This window comes from Alexandromys fortis, unplaced genomic scaffold, assembly GCF_014885135.2.
Source record: "Alexandromys fortis isolate MF-2015 unplaced genomic scaffold, M_Fortis_MF-2015_v1.1 scaffold_90, whole genome shotgun sequence".
NCBI lineage: Eukaryota > Metazoa > Chordata > Mammalia > Rodentia > Cricetidae > Alexandromys > Alexandromys fortis.
Window position 1 is genome coordinate 199,888 of NW_026067985.1, and position 17,355 is coordinate 217,242.

Genomic DNA, 17,355 nt, shown 5'->3' on the forward strand with positions numbered 1-17,355 from the left:
AGCTGAGTCAGGAGTCGCCATGATTCTCCCACTCCAGACAGACGCAGGTTAAGATCTTCTCTGGTAAGCCACCTCGTGGGCTACACAGATTATTAGAAATGGGTTAGATTAATATGTAAGAGCTAGCCAGTAAGAGGCTACAGATAATGGGCCAGGCAGTGTTTAAAAGAATACAGTTTCTGTGTAATTATTTCAGGTATAAAGCTAGCCGTGCGGGCGGCCGGGTGCCAGGGATGCAGCCCTGCCGCGCCTTCAACAGTGGTGTTTCAAAAAGAGTGGTACATCTGTTTAGCATGTGTGAGTTCTATCACAGCACTAACACACAGGCACACACATGTACACACTAAGTAAATGAAATAGAACTTAAAATATAGGCCAGAAGCTGGGGTAGGGTGGGATGTGGTGGCGCACACCTTTAATCCCAGCACACGGAAGGCAGAGACAGGCAGATCTCTGAGTTTGAGGCCAGCCTGGTCTACAGAGCTAGTTCCAGGACAGCCAGGGCTACACAGAGAAACCCTGTCTCAAAACACACACACAAATACACACACACACACACACACAAACAAAATACAGTCTAGAGAGATGGCTCAGTCTGTAAAATACTTGCTGCTCAAATCTGAAGCTCCCTAACACCAATGTAAAAGCAGGTGTGATACACAGAATAAAAATAAAATTCTTCATCTTTAAAAAATATCGATTACCAGAGTGTAAAAGGTAGTTGCAAACCACTTGATGTGGGTGTTGGGACCTGAAGCTCCTCTGCAAAAAGTAGTGTGTGCTCTTAATGAAAAGACATCTCTACAGCCCCCCACTTCAAAAAACAGCATTTTCCTGCTGCTCAGGACGCCTCCACTATCCACAACAAGCACTCAATAAACCTATGTTAAATATGCGAGTGTTTTTGCTATGGGCCAAGAAAATGTCCTTGGAAATGTTTTGACAGAAAGAGTTACAGTAGAATGAGTCACGTCAGGGGAATCCGCAGTTAGCTGAGCAGTCACTGTGTGGCTGTGCCCATGGCAACCCTTCATGGCCTCATCTCATTCAATCTTCCCAAGAAATTCTTCTTCCTTGCCAGAACGCACAAGGAAATCATGTCTTAAATTACATGAGCGAAATTTTAAAGTTAACATCAAAGACAAAATTCTGTGTGCAATCAAAATAACCAGGGTGGAGAGACAGATGGCTTGGGGGTCTAATGGCACTGGCTGCTCTCGCAGAGGACCCAGGCTCAGTTCCTAGCCTACACATAGTGGCTCACAACCATCTGTCACTCCAGCTCCAGCGGATCCAATGCCCACTTCTGGCCTCCTCAGTTACGGCACACAGCACACATGCTGTGCACATACATACATGTAGGCCTCACAGATACACATACAATAAAAATAAGCAGATCTTTAAGTTTTTTTGTTTGTTTTTTTTTTGTTTTTTTTTTTAAATTTTTTTTTTAAAGATTTATTTATTTATTATGTATACAATGTTCTGCCCATATGTCTGCTGCAGGCCAGAAGAGGGCGCCAGATCTCATTACAGATGGTTGTGAGCCACCATATGGTTGCTGGGAATTGAACTCAGGACCTCGGGAAGAGGAAGCAGTGCTCTTAACTGCTGAGCCATCTCTCCAGCCCCTGTTTTTTTGTTTTTAAGAGTGTGTCTGGCTCTTTCAGAGGACCTGAGTTTAGTCCACAGCACTTATGCCCATCTGCTCACAACGACCTGCTAATAACTTCAGTTCAAGGCTTGAGGGAATCCAAACCCCTTTCCTGGACCCTCAAGCACGTACTCCACCTACAAACACAGTGATCAAAATAATAAAAGCAAAAAGCAAATCGCAAATCTTCAACAAACAAATAACAATTAAAAAACTAATTAGGCTAGGTGCCGTGGCTCATGCTTTTAATCCCGGCACTCAGAAGCAGAGGCAGGTGGATCTCTGTGAGTCCCAGGCCAACCAGCGCTACACTGGGAGACCCTTTCTTAAACACAAACAACAAACGCTTAATTTAAGCATACACTGAAGTTCTGCACCGAGCAAGCTCACCTCGGAACATAGGGGTCCCTAGAGTGGACAGTGGGTGCCTAACCGACCAACTCACCTTCTTCCTTCAACCAAGTTTCAGTCGTATGTTTACATAAATGGTACCAGTGAGGGATGAGGGGCGGAGCCATGAAAGACAAGTGGACAGGACAGCAGAAAGAACTACCAAAGCGAGGATGTCAGTGGTCCTTGCAGGAGGCCTAAAGGAGACCTAGACCGAGGCAGGGTAGTGGGGCGCGGACCCCTGTGGGGGTCACTGGACAGCGCGCCCATGTAGCGCACACGGGGCTCCCCCCCGCTGTCACTCACCGGCTCCTCAAACTGTTAAGTTTTTCTGCCCACAGTTAACCATCTCGGCGACCCACCCCCCCCGTTGCTAGGTTACGCGCCAATCTTAGAAGGCGGGACTCTGTTTGACGGACCTCTTTTTTCACCATTCAACTTCTACTAGGGCTACTTTGGCTCCACCTTCTGAACGATGACCAATCAAAACCACCGTCTCTCTGACGTTCTGCCAATGGAAAGAGCCGGGATTCCTGTTGGTTAAGCGAGTAGGGCGGGGAAAGGGGGAGGAGACCTCTGAGTGACGTGCAGGTTACCCTGTCAAATTACATTGCGGCCTCTCTGGCTGCCAATGGCCCGTGGCGTGGGGCCGTGGAGCGGGGCCTGCGGGCTTGAGTGACAGGAGTCGGCGGATGCAAGGGCTGGCGCAGCTGCCGCTGTGGCAGCGGTGAGGCGGCGTTGGCGGCTGCGGTGGCTCCGCTGTCGGGATATTGGCCGCAGCAGCTGCGTGCTGAGCTGCGCTCTGTAGACACGGTGCATGGTGCGGGATCCCGGAACGGCGCGTGTAAGAATCCGAGGGGTGCCGGCTTGGCACGAGGACAGGGGTCAGGGTTCAGAGGGCGCCGAGAAGGGGGCTGAGACTGGGGCTGGGCGCTCCCGACTCCCGAGGGGCCTGGGGAGGTTGCCCGCGTGCTTCTACCCCAACTCATTCACTTCTTTCTGCACCTTTTTCTTTGCCTTGACTTCCTGGGGCGACCCGTGGAGCGCGGGGAACAGGCGCCCCCGCACGACCCTCCTCCCTTTCTCATCCCTTCCCGCTCACCTCCCGGCTGAGACCTCTTGTGACCCGGCCGAGGACTCCTGCTTGGGTCAACCTGACTCTGGGGACAGATAGCGGGATGGCAGCTAACTCTGATCCCGGGACCTTCCTTCAGGAGTGACCTTTCCCCAGGGGTGACCCTCTGGGTCCTCTCTAGAGTGAGAGCCTAAGTCTGCCGAAGAGCAGGACCGGAGGAGCCCCGAGTTCTGTCTCTGAGTCTGCCGTGTGACCTTGGGCAGTTTACTTCTTTCTGGGCCTCATTTCTTTCTCTTTGGAAAGTCGTAGGCTCCGTGGGAGAAGGATGGCAACTTCAGGGCTCTCTGAGACTGGACAGGGATATCCCTGTTTCAGAAGACAAAAACAAGAAAGGAACTGGTGGATTTCACTTCAGTGGCGTGCAGTTTCTAGGAATAAAGTGGGAAATGCCTCTGTCTGTGCCACCTGCTTTCCAGTCGGCAGGATGGAACTTGTGGGCCTCTTCTAGAAAGTGGGACGCTTGCTCACCCAGGCTCTACCGAGGGCAGAGCTGTTGAGACGGAGCCAGGAGGTTGTTTCCTGTGGGTGGGGTCTCAGCTGTGCACTGTAGATATTAGTGGCCTCTTTGGGCTCCCTCGAGATCATTCCCAAGTTGTGACGCCGGAAATATTTGTAGACAGTCGGGACAGAGTCACACCAGGCGAGAGCCACCGAGGAATGGCGAGAATGGAGTCATGTGCAGCAGTTAAAGTGGAAAACCTACTAGCTAGGAGGACGCTGGTGACAAAAATGAGGAACCTGTTATGAGTGGGGAGAGTTTCTTGCCTTCCAAAGAAATAGGAGAGAGTGCTCTGTCAGAGCCTTCTCGTGGTGTCAAGGAAGTGTGGTTACCTAATCCCTCTACCGTGGAGTGTGTTAGATGGGTGAGCTCAACCAGTATAAGGCACTGGAGGAAGAGAAAGTTAAGCCAGAGTTCAAAACACAGCACAGTTCTTTTAGACAGCCAAACAATTGTATCTTGTGGTAGTTTCCCTTCTGTCTCTGCCCTTGTTGAGATCTCAAAGCAAAATAAATCCCCAAGGGTGGAGGAAAAGGAAACAAAACAAATCAGACTCCACTCCTGGGAAGTTTGCTGAGCAGAGAGTTAGTTGCGTGCTTAGCTGGCTGCAGTGTGGGTGTCGTGTTTATCTCGGTTGAAAGAAACCTGCTGTTTGTGTCTGTGGATGCTCCCCTGATCCCCCCCCCCCCCGAAAGGAGGCATTGCTCAGTTGGCCTGCCATCGGTTGGTGTGAAGGCAGGATCCATCCTGTGCACAGGCCACAGCTGGTGGCCTCAGCCTGCTGCTGTTTCCAAGTTCAAAGGTCTCCCAGCAGATCTGCTGAGCTCTGCTTTTCAGTGGGCAGAGGTGGGGTGGTGTTAACAGCCACCCCAGCACACCAGTTCTGAGAGCTGTCAACCCAGAGGCTGTAAAGGATGGGTCCTTGGGAAAGGACGCCGGTTACCAGTTGTACAAATGCTCGTGTCCCTTTTTCGTCCATCGAGGAGGTCCGTACAAGAACAATGGGTGTTGGCCACCAGCAAAACCAGGATGATCTTGTGTGTTCCCCAGAAGGCGCTTAACAAAGCTAGAGTGGAAATTGTTCACAAACATAAAAAGAGAGACCGGAGCAAGCTTGGAGAGCCGGACACACTCACTTTTTATTACTGTCGTCCGAGGGCAGGACCTGGGGACTTGGAAGACGCCGTAGGTGGTGGGTTTAATGGCTAAGGATAGGATGTGGGCAAGACACAGCTTGGCTTTCTGACTGTGGGCTCTCGGGCAAATTATCTAAGGTCCCTGTCTGATGTGTGGGGCTACTAGTGAGCTTTCGGTCGCCCAGTTAGAAATTGCTAGTAGGGTCTCTGGCATAGTTTGAGTATTCTTTGAGGATGAACTGTTCTTCCTATAATCATTACAAATTGATTTCCCTTTACAGTCCTTACAAAGCACAAAGGGTAGTGTTGATCATGCCGGCCCCAGTCTCTACTCTCTAGACTTGGTTACCCTGACTTGTCAGCGTCTGTTCTCATAGGAACCTTCCCTGTATTTTATTTATATGTGTATTATTATTTTAAAATTCGATATGTATGAGTGTTTTACCTGCACGTGTGTATATATGTACCACATGTGTGCCTGGAGCCCAAGGAGGTCAGAAGAGGGTGTTGGGGCCCCCGAAACTGGAGTTAAAGATGGTGGTGAGCCACTGTATAGGTGCTGGGAACCAAAAACAACAACAACAACAGAGTCCTCTGCAAGAACAGCAAATGCTCTTTAACTGTTGAGCCCTCTCTCCAGCCCCTCCCCCATGCCTCCTTCTTTTAAGAGTGGTCTCACTGTGTAGTTCTGGCAGTCTGAACTCTGTGAAGACTGCTGGCCTCAAGCCCACAGAGATCCGCCTGCCTCTGCCTCCTGAGTGCTGGGACTAAAGGTGCACTACCACTTCCCGACACACTGTCTTTTAAGATAGACTCTTGCTATTTAGTCCAACCTGGCCTTGAACTCTGTTATCCTCCTGCTTCAGCCTCCCGGGTGTTGGAATCCTAGTTCTTAGGTTGAAATACAGTGGTGGTGTGGGCTGTGGCTCAGCCGATAGCCCGGTGTCTAGCATGCACAACACACAGCCCTGGTTTCAGTCCCCAGTTCTCTAAACCATTTGTGGTACACATTTGTAATCCCAGTGGAGGCAGGAAGATCAGACGCTCAAAGTCATTCTCCACTTTACAGCAAGCTAGAAACCAACTTGGGCTACATGAGACTCTCAAGGTGCAGTTTGTATACTGTGGGTTACTGTGACAAAAGCCAAAATTCAGGGTTTTTAGCCTGGCCTCTGGTTGCCCAGCTGTCACTGCCCCCGACTCCAGAACACATCAGGAAAGACTATGTTTTAATCATTACCTTTTTTTTTTTTTTTTTTTTTTTATCCTTCCAACCCTAGAAGATGCATCTGATGGAGCAGAGAAGCATCCCTGGCCCCGTGGCTTTGAACAGGAGCTCAAGCCGGAGACCCTTAAAAGCCCTGGCCATCGCATCCTGAAGACTGCAGGACCGGGGAACATGGCCGTGAGCTTAGATGACGATGTGCCGCTCATCCTGACCTTGGACGAGGGTGAGAGTGCCCCACTGGCTCCTTCCAACGGCCTGGCCCAAGAGGAGCTGCCCAGCAAAAGTAAGCTGGGGGGCAGGTGGGTGGGTGGGGCCCGTACCACGTCTGCGCGGGGAGTGAGACAGGTGGGCTCCAGTCTCTAAGAGGAAGCAGAGTCCCTGTCAGTCATCTCAAGTGTGGCAAGGACTTTGCTCCTAGGAGACTGTGGGTGTGAGCCCAGCCTTGCAGTGTCCTAGGGTCCAGTGTTCCTCCAGGAGCCCTCTCTCCCTCCTGACATACTTGGCTTTGTCCCTGCTGCTAGGGGACCTCAGGCAAGCCTCTCTTCTCTGCTTCATTCATTGTTAATAAAAATATCCCCGTGGAATTGGTAGGGGGGCTGAGCTCACCTGCCGTCTACCCTGCATTTATCTGCCATCTCAAAATGGGGCAGAGGGTGGCCTTGTGTTGCACTGATTAGGGCTTCGGGGTTTCACACAGTCTTTTCTGGGAATCGAAAGCTGGTACAAAGTAACCCCGAGAGAGGGGATGCGCTGTCCGTGTTGCCGACTCTAAGTGTCTTTCTGGCAGAGGGAGAGGCCTTAAAACCCTTCCTGGTCCACATCCCGAAACCATGGCTCCGTTCACTCAGGACAAGGGCTCAGGGGAGGCTGAAAATAACTTGCCTTTGTAGAGGGTCCTCAGACAGCGAACAGGGCTGCAGGGCTCCCTGTTGAGTGCAGGCAGCCTGCCAGGGTGGAAGATCAAGGGTACCACACTTACACCCACAGGGGATGACATCATGGACCAGACGGCACCGAGCCTGGCACCCCCATCTCCGTCCAAAGAGAACACAGTTGGGCTTTGGGGCTCTCTCGGCTCCTTGGGGAGGGATGAAGGAGAGCAGTGTTTCAGGTTGAGGGTGCTGGGGGTGCGGATGCCCTACAAACCACCTTGTCACCTCATCATGCTCACTGTCACAGTCCTGAGTGGTCGAGCAGCCTGATTTTCCCCCGAAGAGCCATGCAGGACTGGCTCTGACTCCTGGTCTTAACCTGCTCTCTTTTTTAGAGCTCCTTCAAGGAAGGCGCTATATATATATATATTTAATTTTACAAAGGAGGAAAATGAGAATCAGAGAGGTTGAGTAAGTTTCCCAAGGCCACACAGCCAGCTAGTGAGTAAGGAAAGGTTTGAACTCAGGCCTGTCTGACTGAAGTGTCTTTCCCTTCTTCCTCTTTTTCTTCCTCCCCCCCCTGGCTCCTCCTTCTTCCCCCACCTCCATTCCTCACCAGTTCTTCACGCATTCATGCATGCATGCACACATGCAAGTGGGTGGAGGCCCTGAGGGTTGGCTGATATTTTAATTTGAGTTCATTTATTTGCTGTCCTGAGGATTTAACACAGGTCCGGCACATGCTAGGCTTGTCATGTGACCATAAAACAGAGATGTTATTGCTCCCTGCATTTTATAGAGGAGGAAAGGGCCTGGGAGAGGTCAGCTAACTTGGCCTGGGGTCACACAGCCTATGAGAGCCCTGTCTGGTTGTTCTTCCTATACCACTGTTGCGAGAGAGAGAGAGAGAGAGAGAGAGAGAGAGAGAGAGAGAGAGAGAGAGAGAGAGAGAGAGAGAGAGAGAGAGAGAGAGAGAGAGAGAGAGAGAGAGAGAGAGAGAGAGAGAGAGAGAGAGAGAGAGAGAGAGAGAGAGAGAATGCTGTAGAGGTGGCTGACTTGCTCAGGATGTGGGCTTGTGCCTGCCGAGAGGCAGGCTCCCTTCTAATGGAAACCTTGGCTGTCTTCATGCTCTTAGATCCCTCCAGAGTGCCCAAGCTGGACGCAGGGTCCTGCTCTCCCACCCTGGAAGGTGAAGAGAGCGACCCAGTTCTGCACCTGAGGCTTGAGGAGGAAGTGGGCCCGTGAGAGAGTAAGACTAAAAACACCATAACCAGAAGCAGCTGGGGTGGACAAGGTTTACTTCTCATACTTCCAGGTGATGCCCCCATCATCAGAGAAACTTAAGGCGGGAACCTGAGGCAGGCGCTGATGCAGAGGCCATGGAGGAGTGCCGCTTGCTAGCTTTTCCTCACAATTGCTCAGTCCGTTCTGGTATAGCATCCCGACCAAGTCCAGGGGTGGCACCTCCTACAGTGCGCTAGGCCCTCCCGTATCAGTCATCAGCCAATAAAATGCAGTGCAGGCTTGCCCAGAGGCCAGTCTGACAGACAGCGTCTTCTCAGTGAGCCCCTCTTAAAAGGACACAAGTTATCTTAAGTTGATGAAAACTAACCCGCTGGGATGGACTGACGGGCTGTTAATTAATTTGCCCAGGCCTTGCTCTATCTCGTTTAGATTTTCACATTGTCCTGAGATTCCCCTACTGTCTCTGAGCTGTCAACACGAACCACACCCAACCTTACAGCACCCCCTACCCTCCACACACACACTCACACACACCCGTCAATCCTAAAGCTGTTTGGGGACTGTCCCATCTCTACAAGGTAGAGCCCTGGTTTTGCTCAGTATCCTAGGCCTCCTTTCCTGACTGGTCCTGCTTCCTGGGCTAGCCCATGGCGTCACTCTGCCTTCAGTCCAGTGAGTCTCCAGTGCTATTTTGAGCCTGAGTTTTGGTCAGGCAGTCTGTCTGGAAGACCTTCCTGGTCCTGCTGTTTGCCCAAGGATTCCAGTTTAAGCTGAGAACTTCCTGCTCACACAGTCCTGGGAGATCTTCAAAGTCCCCTTAGAGAGATTTAATGATTCGCTTTCTTGCTGTGGGCAGGGAGATAGCCACCAGTGGTAATTACTGAGTCATCTGTCACCTTAGCTTAGGGCCTGAAGGTTCAGGGACATCTCAGGCCACTGCAGAAATGATCCTAGCTAGGTCTCTGGAGCCTGGAAGCTGGCAGGAATGACTGACAAAAGGCCCTTGTCAGATGTGAGTGACATTCTGCCTGCCTTTGCTCTAGAACCAGGGACAGAGCTCTCTCCTCTCCTCTCCTCTCCTCTCCTCTCCTCTCCTCTCCTCTCCTCTCCTCTCCTCTCCTCTCCTCTCCTCTCCTCTCCTCTCCTCTCCTCTCCTCTCCTCTCCTCTCCTCTCCTCTCCTCTCCTCTCCTCTCTTCCAGTAAAGACCTCAGTTCTGGAAGCCCCAGGCCCCTGTCTACAGTTGTAGTAGACCCTGGGGTACCCAGGGCAGGCAGGGTGCAGTCAGCAGGCCAGCTGTCTTACTGTCTCCTCACAACTGTGGTTCACACTCAAGGCCTCATCTTACCCCATTTACCTCTAAAGATGCCATCTTGAAGCATACTCCTATTCCTAGGCTCTAAGGTCAGCACTTCAACATAGAGATTTGTTTTTATAATCTGTTTAGCATGTGTGCGTGTATGTGTGTGCGTGTATGTGCGCGTGCGTGTGCACATGCATGTGCTGTGGCACACGTGTGGAGGTCAGAGGATAACTGGCAGGCTTTAGTTCTCTCCACTCTGTGCACCCCAGGTCATTAGACTTGGTCGCAGGTGCCTTTAGCTGCTGTCCCATCTGCACAGCCCCAGGAATTTCTTTCTTTATTGTTTCTTTGAGGTGGGAGGCTGGGTCTCTCTGGTTGCAAGGCGGCTGGAGAGAGCAACACTCTGTGCACATGCTGGGCAGTGGTCTGGGCTGCGTGTGCATAGCTGTCCATCTAGTGGTTGCTCCTGGTGCATCCTGGCAGTTCCACTAGGATTTGGCCTCTCCCGTGCCTTTAAGCTCACACATGCGTTTTCTGGTGAGGAACAGTTCGGGGACATGAAGATGGTTGTGCCCCGCTGTCCTGGCTACTTTGGTATGGCATTATTATGGTTTTCAGGTGACAAGCTGGTGAGGGATGGGTGTAAGGGGACAGAGCAGAGAGACTTAATGCTCAGGCCTAGGACACAGTGCCACCTCTATAGGGAAGGCCACTGTCCCCACAGGGACCTGTGTGTGACACCCTGGCTCCTTTTCTAGAAACTTCATATAGCCTGAGCCAGCTGGCACTAGGCACCATCTGGGTGACCAGAGCTGCTGGCCTCAGGCAGATGTGGCCAAGGGCAGCTGGGAGGGATCAGCTCAACAGTTCCTCCTTGTAGCAGTCTCCCTCTGGAGCTCTGTGTGGTACCAAACATTCCAGCATGCCTATCCCAGAGGGAAGGACACCCAGTGTGGGTTCTGGAGTCAAGCCTCAGACTTTCAGTCCTAGCTTCACATTCCTAGCTTCTCCAAGCTGCAGCATCCTTGCTGTATGTCAGAGACCTTACATTCCCCCAGGCTGGTGGCGGGGGCGGGGGGGGGGGAGTTGGTAAATGCTGCAGATCACATGGTCTGTGCGTGGCCAGTCATGACCTAGGTGAACATCTGCAGTGAGCAGGAGCCTTGAACTCAGGATGAGCCGCAAATCCCTATTGCCTCACTCCCAACCCAGCAGGAGGCTACTACCACACAGGGACACCGAGGCAATGTAGCAGTCGGAAACCAAGAACAATTAAGTTTCCACAACCTCCCAGTTTGCCTGGCCACCTGGCTCTGCCGGAGTCATTCCTCTGGCTTTTATAGGGCAGAGTGCCGGATGCAACCAGATTGTTGGTGGTGCCAATTAAAATGAGCAAGCACCCAGCCTGCTGAGACGGAGCCTCTATAATGGAAGCTCGAAGCCTTAAGCTTCCTGGCCCTCTGCATCTTCATAGGGGGACCCTGTCTGTTGCCTGGGGCCCCCCTGCCATGAAATGCCATCTCTTCCTCTGCATCAGAGAACGCCACCGCATCTAAGCGGCAGGCACAGCAGCTGGGTGCGGGCTGGCACCTGCTGCCCTGCTCCGCCAGTCACCCGAAGGAGGTCTGAGATCCTGTGTGCTCCGAAAGTGTTTTATGAGCCAGAACAGTTGACTTCCCAGCCTCCAAGTCAGGGGAGGGAACGTGGGAGCAGCTGGAAGGTTTACTGTGTTGTTGATCTGGTGGTTTCTGGCCGAGTGTCTCCAGGACTATTTCAAGTAACAGCATGAGGCCTCCAGGAGGAAACCCCATACTCTTAAAGAAAGCAACCAAGACCAAAGCCAGGAGTGTCGGGGTCCTTCATCCTTGGGGACTTGAGGGACAGCTCTTTCTTCTGATCTTCACTGAGTGGCTTCCCTGTGTGTCCTTTCTCTGGCTCCGACTCCACTCTCCCTGCCCAGTCAGTCTGAGTGAGAAAGTTCACAGGAATCACAGTGACCTGCCACTGTGGAACCTCTGCCCCAGGCCAGGCAGCTCCTGGACTGTGCTTGTGGCCATGTGGCATCGTGACCCTGCAGTATCTAGGGCAGTGCTTTCAAGATCCTCCCACAGGGAGGAAACTGAGGTTCCCAGAGGTCGAAACCTGTCCCAGGTCACAAGGGCACGCTGGCACACTTGGATCCAGGCATCCTAGCTCTTAGCTGATGTCCCTCCATCGGGAAGTGAGGGTCGAGGGGACAGGACTAGGGGTCTCATTGGGTTCTATTCACTTTCCCACATTAAAGTGTGTGCTGTTCCATGGTGGTGACTGCCATCTGAGGAGGTCTGTACTCTCAGAATGGCCACCCTGATGGTGTTTGTTGTACAGTGTCTGTGGGATGACCCGGTGGCCTGGACAAAGGGCAAGGGAAAACCCCAGCTTCCTGTCGTGAGCCTCGGCCTCCTCCTCCGTGCACCTCCCCCACCTGCCTTCACCACCCTCCTTAGACCAGCTCCACAGGAGAGCCTCTGGGTTTGTTTTCCATTATGGCTATGAAAATAGGATATGTCAGAAACTCAAGGTTATTGATCGGGAAAGGAAGGATGCGGAGGATGTGCTTGGAGTTGGGGGACAACCGTAGGCCATGTGGATACCCTGATGCTGGAGCCCTGTGATAAACATGGAGACTGGAGGGGGATGCCCCAGACTGGAGGCTGCTGGCGCTCATGTCTTTGGTTCTCGGGACCATCTTTCTGTCAGGGTGTGTAAATGTTTGTGGAAGTCTTGGGCCAGCCATATTGGTGTGCTTGTATAATCCCAGAACCCCAGAAGCTGAGGCAGGAGAATTCTCAGGTCAAACTCAGAAAGTGTGGTTCTGTGCTCTTAATGTAGAAGAAACAACCTTGGACACATGGCTCGTAGCAGGTTTTTTCTTTTGGGCCACCAACCAGGTCCCAAATCAAGACATGAAGACTTCTTAATTGTTCTGAGGGCTTGGCCTAGCTTAGATTAGTTTCTGGCTAGTTTTTTTGTTTTTATTTTTGCATTTTTTGTTTTATTTTTCTAGATAGGCTTTTTTTTTTTTTCTTGTATATAGTTCTGGCTGTCCTGGAACTCCTTACTAGACCAGACTGATCTTAAACGCTAGGAGATCAAGCCACCACCACCACCACCACCAGCTCCTGAAGAGGTGCTTCTGAGTTAACCTGTTTCTCTTTCTCTACCTTTTGCCTTGGGGCCTTTTCCTTTGCTTTCCTTCTCGCTTTCACTGTTTCCTGTGTCTGTGTGGCTGACAGCTGCCTGAGTGGCCGCTGTTCTCTCCCCTCATCCTCCTCTCTTTCTCCCACCGTTCATTCTCTCTGCCTGCCAGCCTCTCCCGTCCTTTCTCTGCCTGCCAGCCTCTCCCGTCCTTTCTCTGCCTGCCAGCCTCTCCCGTCCTTTCTCTGCCTGCCAGCCTCTCCCGTCCTTTCTCTGCCTTGCTATTGACCATTCAGCTCTTTATTAGACCAATCAGGTGCCTCAGGCAGGCAAATGTAACACACCATCACACACTTATGTGACACATCTTTGCCTGGATAAAGCAGTATTCCCTACCGCTGGCGTGTGTGCTGTGCAGGCGCAGTTGCCACCCCACTCTGTCTGGTTGTCACTGGGTCACAGGCTGACATGTTAGAGTCACCAAAAGAAGTGAAATCGCTGGCTGCCATTCCCATGCCAGCTCAGTGCTGCAGATCCCTTCAAGTCAAAGAACACTGTGCAGAACCGGCTAGCCTCCTCTCCTGGTCTGAGGCCACCTCCCCCGGTGTCGTTCAAGGAGCAACAGAACCGGTTAAGGCAGGCTTAGCCAGTTAGGCGGGGAATAGAGAGGGCAGTTGGGGCCAGTTCCCACCCTTAGCTTTCAGGTCTCTTTACCAAATTTTGTTTTTTGTGCTATAGCTCCAACCCAGAACCTTGTGTTTGCTACAAGGGTACCTCACTGAGCCACACCCCCTCCTTTAGTGATTTACCTTAGCTGGTAATGAGGGTTTATTTACTGTTTCCTTTTTCCTTTGATTTTTTTTTTGAGGGGGGCAGTGCTGGGAATTGAACTTACAGCCTTAGCCATGATAGCTGATCATTCTGCTGCCGAGCTACACCCACAGTGTGGAGGTGTTTATGTGTATGTGTGTGTTTTGCCTTTGACTTTGAGATATATATGGAGATTCAAGCAGAAGTTAAAATTTTTATTTTCTTTTTTTTAAAATAGGAGTCTGGGGACTGGAGGGATAGTTTATGAGAGACAGGTTATGAGTACTGGTTGCTCTGTTTTTGTTTTTGGGGTTTTTTTTGTTGTTGTTTTTTTTTTTTTTTTTTTTTTTTTTTTTTGTTTTGTTTTTTTTTTTTTTTTTTTTTTTTTTTTTTTTGAGACAGGGTTTCTCTATAGCTTTGGAGCCTCTCCTGGAACTAGCTCTTGTAGACCAGGCTGGCCTCAAACTCAAAGAGATCTGCCTGCCTCTGCCTCCCGAGTGCTGGGATTAAAGGCGTGCATCACCACTACCCCCTGGCTGAGTACTGGTTGCTCTGGCAGAGGACCTGGGGTTCTGTTTCCCAGCCCCCACATCAGGTGGCTCACAATCACTGGTAACTCCAGTTCCAGGGGGAATCTGGCGCCCTCTTCTGGCCTCCATGGGCACCTGTACTCACATGGTGCAGACACTGTAAGGTAGGCACATGCACACATGAATAAAAATAAACGATATTTTTAAAAAAGTTTTTAGAAGTAGTAACTTGTTATCTAGTCCTTCTTTAAACTATTGCCTTCTCATCAACTAAGAAGGTTACGTTTTCTAATGGGTAGCTCCTATGTCCTTCCGACAGCGTTGTCTGTCGTAGGGAATGCAGGAAATGGCCTGTGGTGGTGTAACAGTCTCGTTGACGCTCCCGGGAGCATGCAGTGTGCCAGTTCTGTTGCATGTATTGTAGCTCCTGGTGCACTTAGGGGTGGGAGGTGGGAGGGGCAGGAGGAGGAGAGGTACGGGCTCTGGAGAGATTAAGGCTGAATGATGATTTTATCACATTTTAGAGGGATGATGGACAGGAGGTGAAAGACGAGCCAGAGACGGCTGTGCCATCTGGGCGAGTGGCGCAGCAGTGCTTTAACTACAGGGTGCGGTGGGAAGGTGTGAGAATATCATCAGAGTAATGGAGAAGGCCTCAGGTACCTCAAGCAGGGGGTACTGTCCTGTTACAGGGGTCTGAAGATTTGCCCAGTCTGCCTCCAGAAAGGGGTTAGAGATGAGTGACAGGACCAGGTGGGGACTGGGGGCGTGTCTTAGCAGTAGAGTCCTTGCCAAGCCTGTATAAGACCCTGGGTTCAATCCCAACCCACCAAAAAAGGGAGAAGTGGGAAAGTGGGGGGGGGGGAGGAAAGACAATGTTGAGCTTGGTGTTTAGGGGGTACCTGGTAGTCAAGCAGGCACTGTTCTTCTTCTAGCCTGAGCTTTGGCCTTCTGGAACCTCAGCTTCTCACAAGCTAGGGAGCGCCTGTAGGTGTAGAGTTTTCTAGTGGTCGGAGACACTAGAGCATGGATGACGTCACTCCTTCAGCTGGAGGGGGACAGACCCGTTCAGGTGCCTGGGGAGCTGGCCAGGGCTTCTTAAACTGTTTCTACTTAAAACCCCTTGTCTACAAATTTTTTTGTTTGTTTGTTTGTTTTTTCGAGACAGGGTTTCTCTGTGGTTTTGGAGCCTGTCCTGGAACTAGCTCTTGTAGACCAGGCTGGTCTCAAACTCACAGAGATCCGCCTGCCTCTGCCTCCCGAGTGCTGGGATTAAAGGCGTGCGCTACCACCGCCCGGCGTCTACAAATTTTTAAACACTATTTTCTGTGTGTGTATACATGTGTGTGTGGGGGTACATGTGTGTATGCACACATGCATGCGTGTAGAGGGCAGAAGACAAACATGTGGGGCCTGAGCATCAGACTCAGGGTCCTCAGACTTGGTGGCAAGACCTTTACCCACTGACTCGCCTCAGCAGCCCAAGAAATTTATTTATTCAAGAACAGTTCTTTGGTATGTATAATTTTACCATTTTTTGAAGATGAAGGTAAATTTTCACCCTAAACGAGACCAATGTGCTTGTCTGTTTTTACATGTTTTAGCCATGTTGCGGGATCAGATCTTGGCTGAACACTTGACACTGCAGGATGTGGAGACTCCAACGTTTCCTGATCAGTAATTGGATTTTATAATCAGCACTGAGAGCGTTGCTTTGCATAAATACTTAGTACACTACGGCAGGAGTAAGTTGAGGGCCTCTCAAGCTATTAGAAATTCTGTCCTGATCCTAAACCAGAATTGATTTGGGGAAATTTTTTTAAAATTTAAGATGTTCAAGTTTAGCAACTCAGACATCAGTGTTTAAAATCAAACATTCTAAAATACAGTCCAAAGATAGACTATGAAGTATGACGATAGGAAAAGAATTTAAAGTCTTTGTTTTTCAACCATGGCTTAAAAAATGGGATCTGGGGAGGGTGGGAATCAAGGTTGGGATGGGGGACCAGGCCTCCCCGGCAGGGGACACAGCCTAGACAGAGGAAGCATGGTGTGGGATGAGTGTGGGCTCTGAGGTCAGAGCAGCTGAGCGTCAGTCAAGCGTAGCATGGACTGTGCCCCTCAGGCAGGCGTTAGCACGCTTGAGTCCCCTCGTTCATAAAGAGGCGGTCATACCAAGACTGCTCTTTGGTACTGGAGTGAGGCTGCAACGAGAGCCTTCCTAGTGACTGCAGGATCTGGGGTGTTCCAGGTGGAGGCTTGGTAGATGGCCACCATTATGGCTGGTTGGTGCTGGAACAAGGAAAAGCAGCTGACTGAGAGGCAATCTTGACTTGGCTGGAGCTATGGAGTGTATTGGGTAGGACTCGTGTGGTGGTATTATATATAGATAGTTGTCCCTGAAACTAGTAACCACAAGGTGAGTTGGTCTTGGAGACTCTGGCCATGTTGTGGGGACAGGAGCCAGATTTGGCGAGTTATTCTCTGGCTCGGGCTCCCCAACAGTCCGTGAACCTCCCCAAGCTACGTGCATTGTGCCTTGCTCAGCTTGGAAGCCTACCACCCTCCTGCTTCAGAGGTGCTGGGAAGCAGGCAGACTGTCCCAGGCTCCCCTTCCCTGGCCAGGGAGCTGCTTAGATTAGTCTCATCCTGGCATCGGAGGCAGGAAGTGAAAGCAGATCCCCCCCCTCTAGCCTCCTGCTGTGCCCTTCCTAATCCCCTCAGTCCAGCCTCAGGTCAGAGACTCTGCTAAATCCAGGCCCCCTGTGTTAAAGCCCCCTGCTGTGTCCCCCGCTTTCCACCCATTCCCCAAGCCTTCATCCTGACCAGGGATGTCCCTCTGCTCAGCTAGGTGGCTGAGCTCCAAGGCTTTGTTCCTCCCAAAGCAGGAACCCTCTCTCAGAGCCGCCCACCCTGCCCGCTGGGAGTCCAGTTTAGATACTGGGATCATGGATTTTATGAGGTGCCAGGTTGTGGCTCAGAGTCGTCTCCCTCCTGGGGTTCTAGCTGTGGAAGTGGCAGCGCTGTGTTGCTGCCTGGACAGTGTAGGGCACGGTTTCTCTGTGGAAGGCTTGGTTATGATCGGAGAATGCCCTGGAGAAATTGGTGGTGGCTTCCCCGCCTGCGCTGGGTAGGGTGCTTGCAGACCCCTCCTCATTTCCTGCAAGTGTCATCTTTGTTCCTTGGCTGGACAGAGAATACAGTAGCTGTAGATGGAGTGACTTTCATGCCACCTAAACCCAGTCTCTCCAGCCACTGTTGTTGCCCCTGCACGCACACACACACACACACACACACACGCACACACACACACACACTTGCTCCCATGCTGCAATCCAAGGAGGAAGGCATCCACCAAGGCAGGCCTTGAGCCACACA

The 17,355-nt window shown here is 51.3% G+C and overlaps 2 protein-coding genes across 2 annotated transcripts in view; one reads left to right on the top strand and one right to left on the bottom strand.

The window, feature by feature from the left end:
- Iqcd (IQ motif containing D) overlaps positions 1-2,382 on the bottom strand; it is a 17,875-nt gene extending 15,493 nt beyond the window's left edge. Inside the window, exon 1 of the mRNA XM_050159041.1 lies at positions 2,351-2,382. The gene's annotated coding sequence lies outside the window, so the exon portion shown is untranslated. The remainder of the gene's footprint in view (positions 1-2,350) is intronic.
- Positions 2,383-2,719: 337 nt separating this feature from the next.
- The window catches only part of Tpcn1 (two pore segment channel 1), a 57,002-nt gene continuing 42,366 nt past the window's right edge, over positions 2,720-17,355 (top strand). The window contains exons 1-2 of the mRNA XM_050158894.1: positions 2,720-2,888; positions 6,095-6,325. Coding sequence (XP_050014851.1) covers positions 6,214-6,325 — 112 coding nt within the window. The 5' untranslated portion in view covers positions 2,720-2,888; positions 6,095-6,213. The remainder of the gene's footprint in view (positions 2,889-6,094; positions 6,326-17,355) is intronic.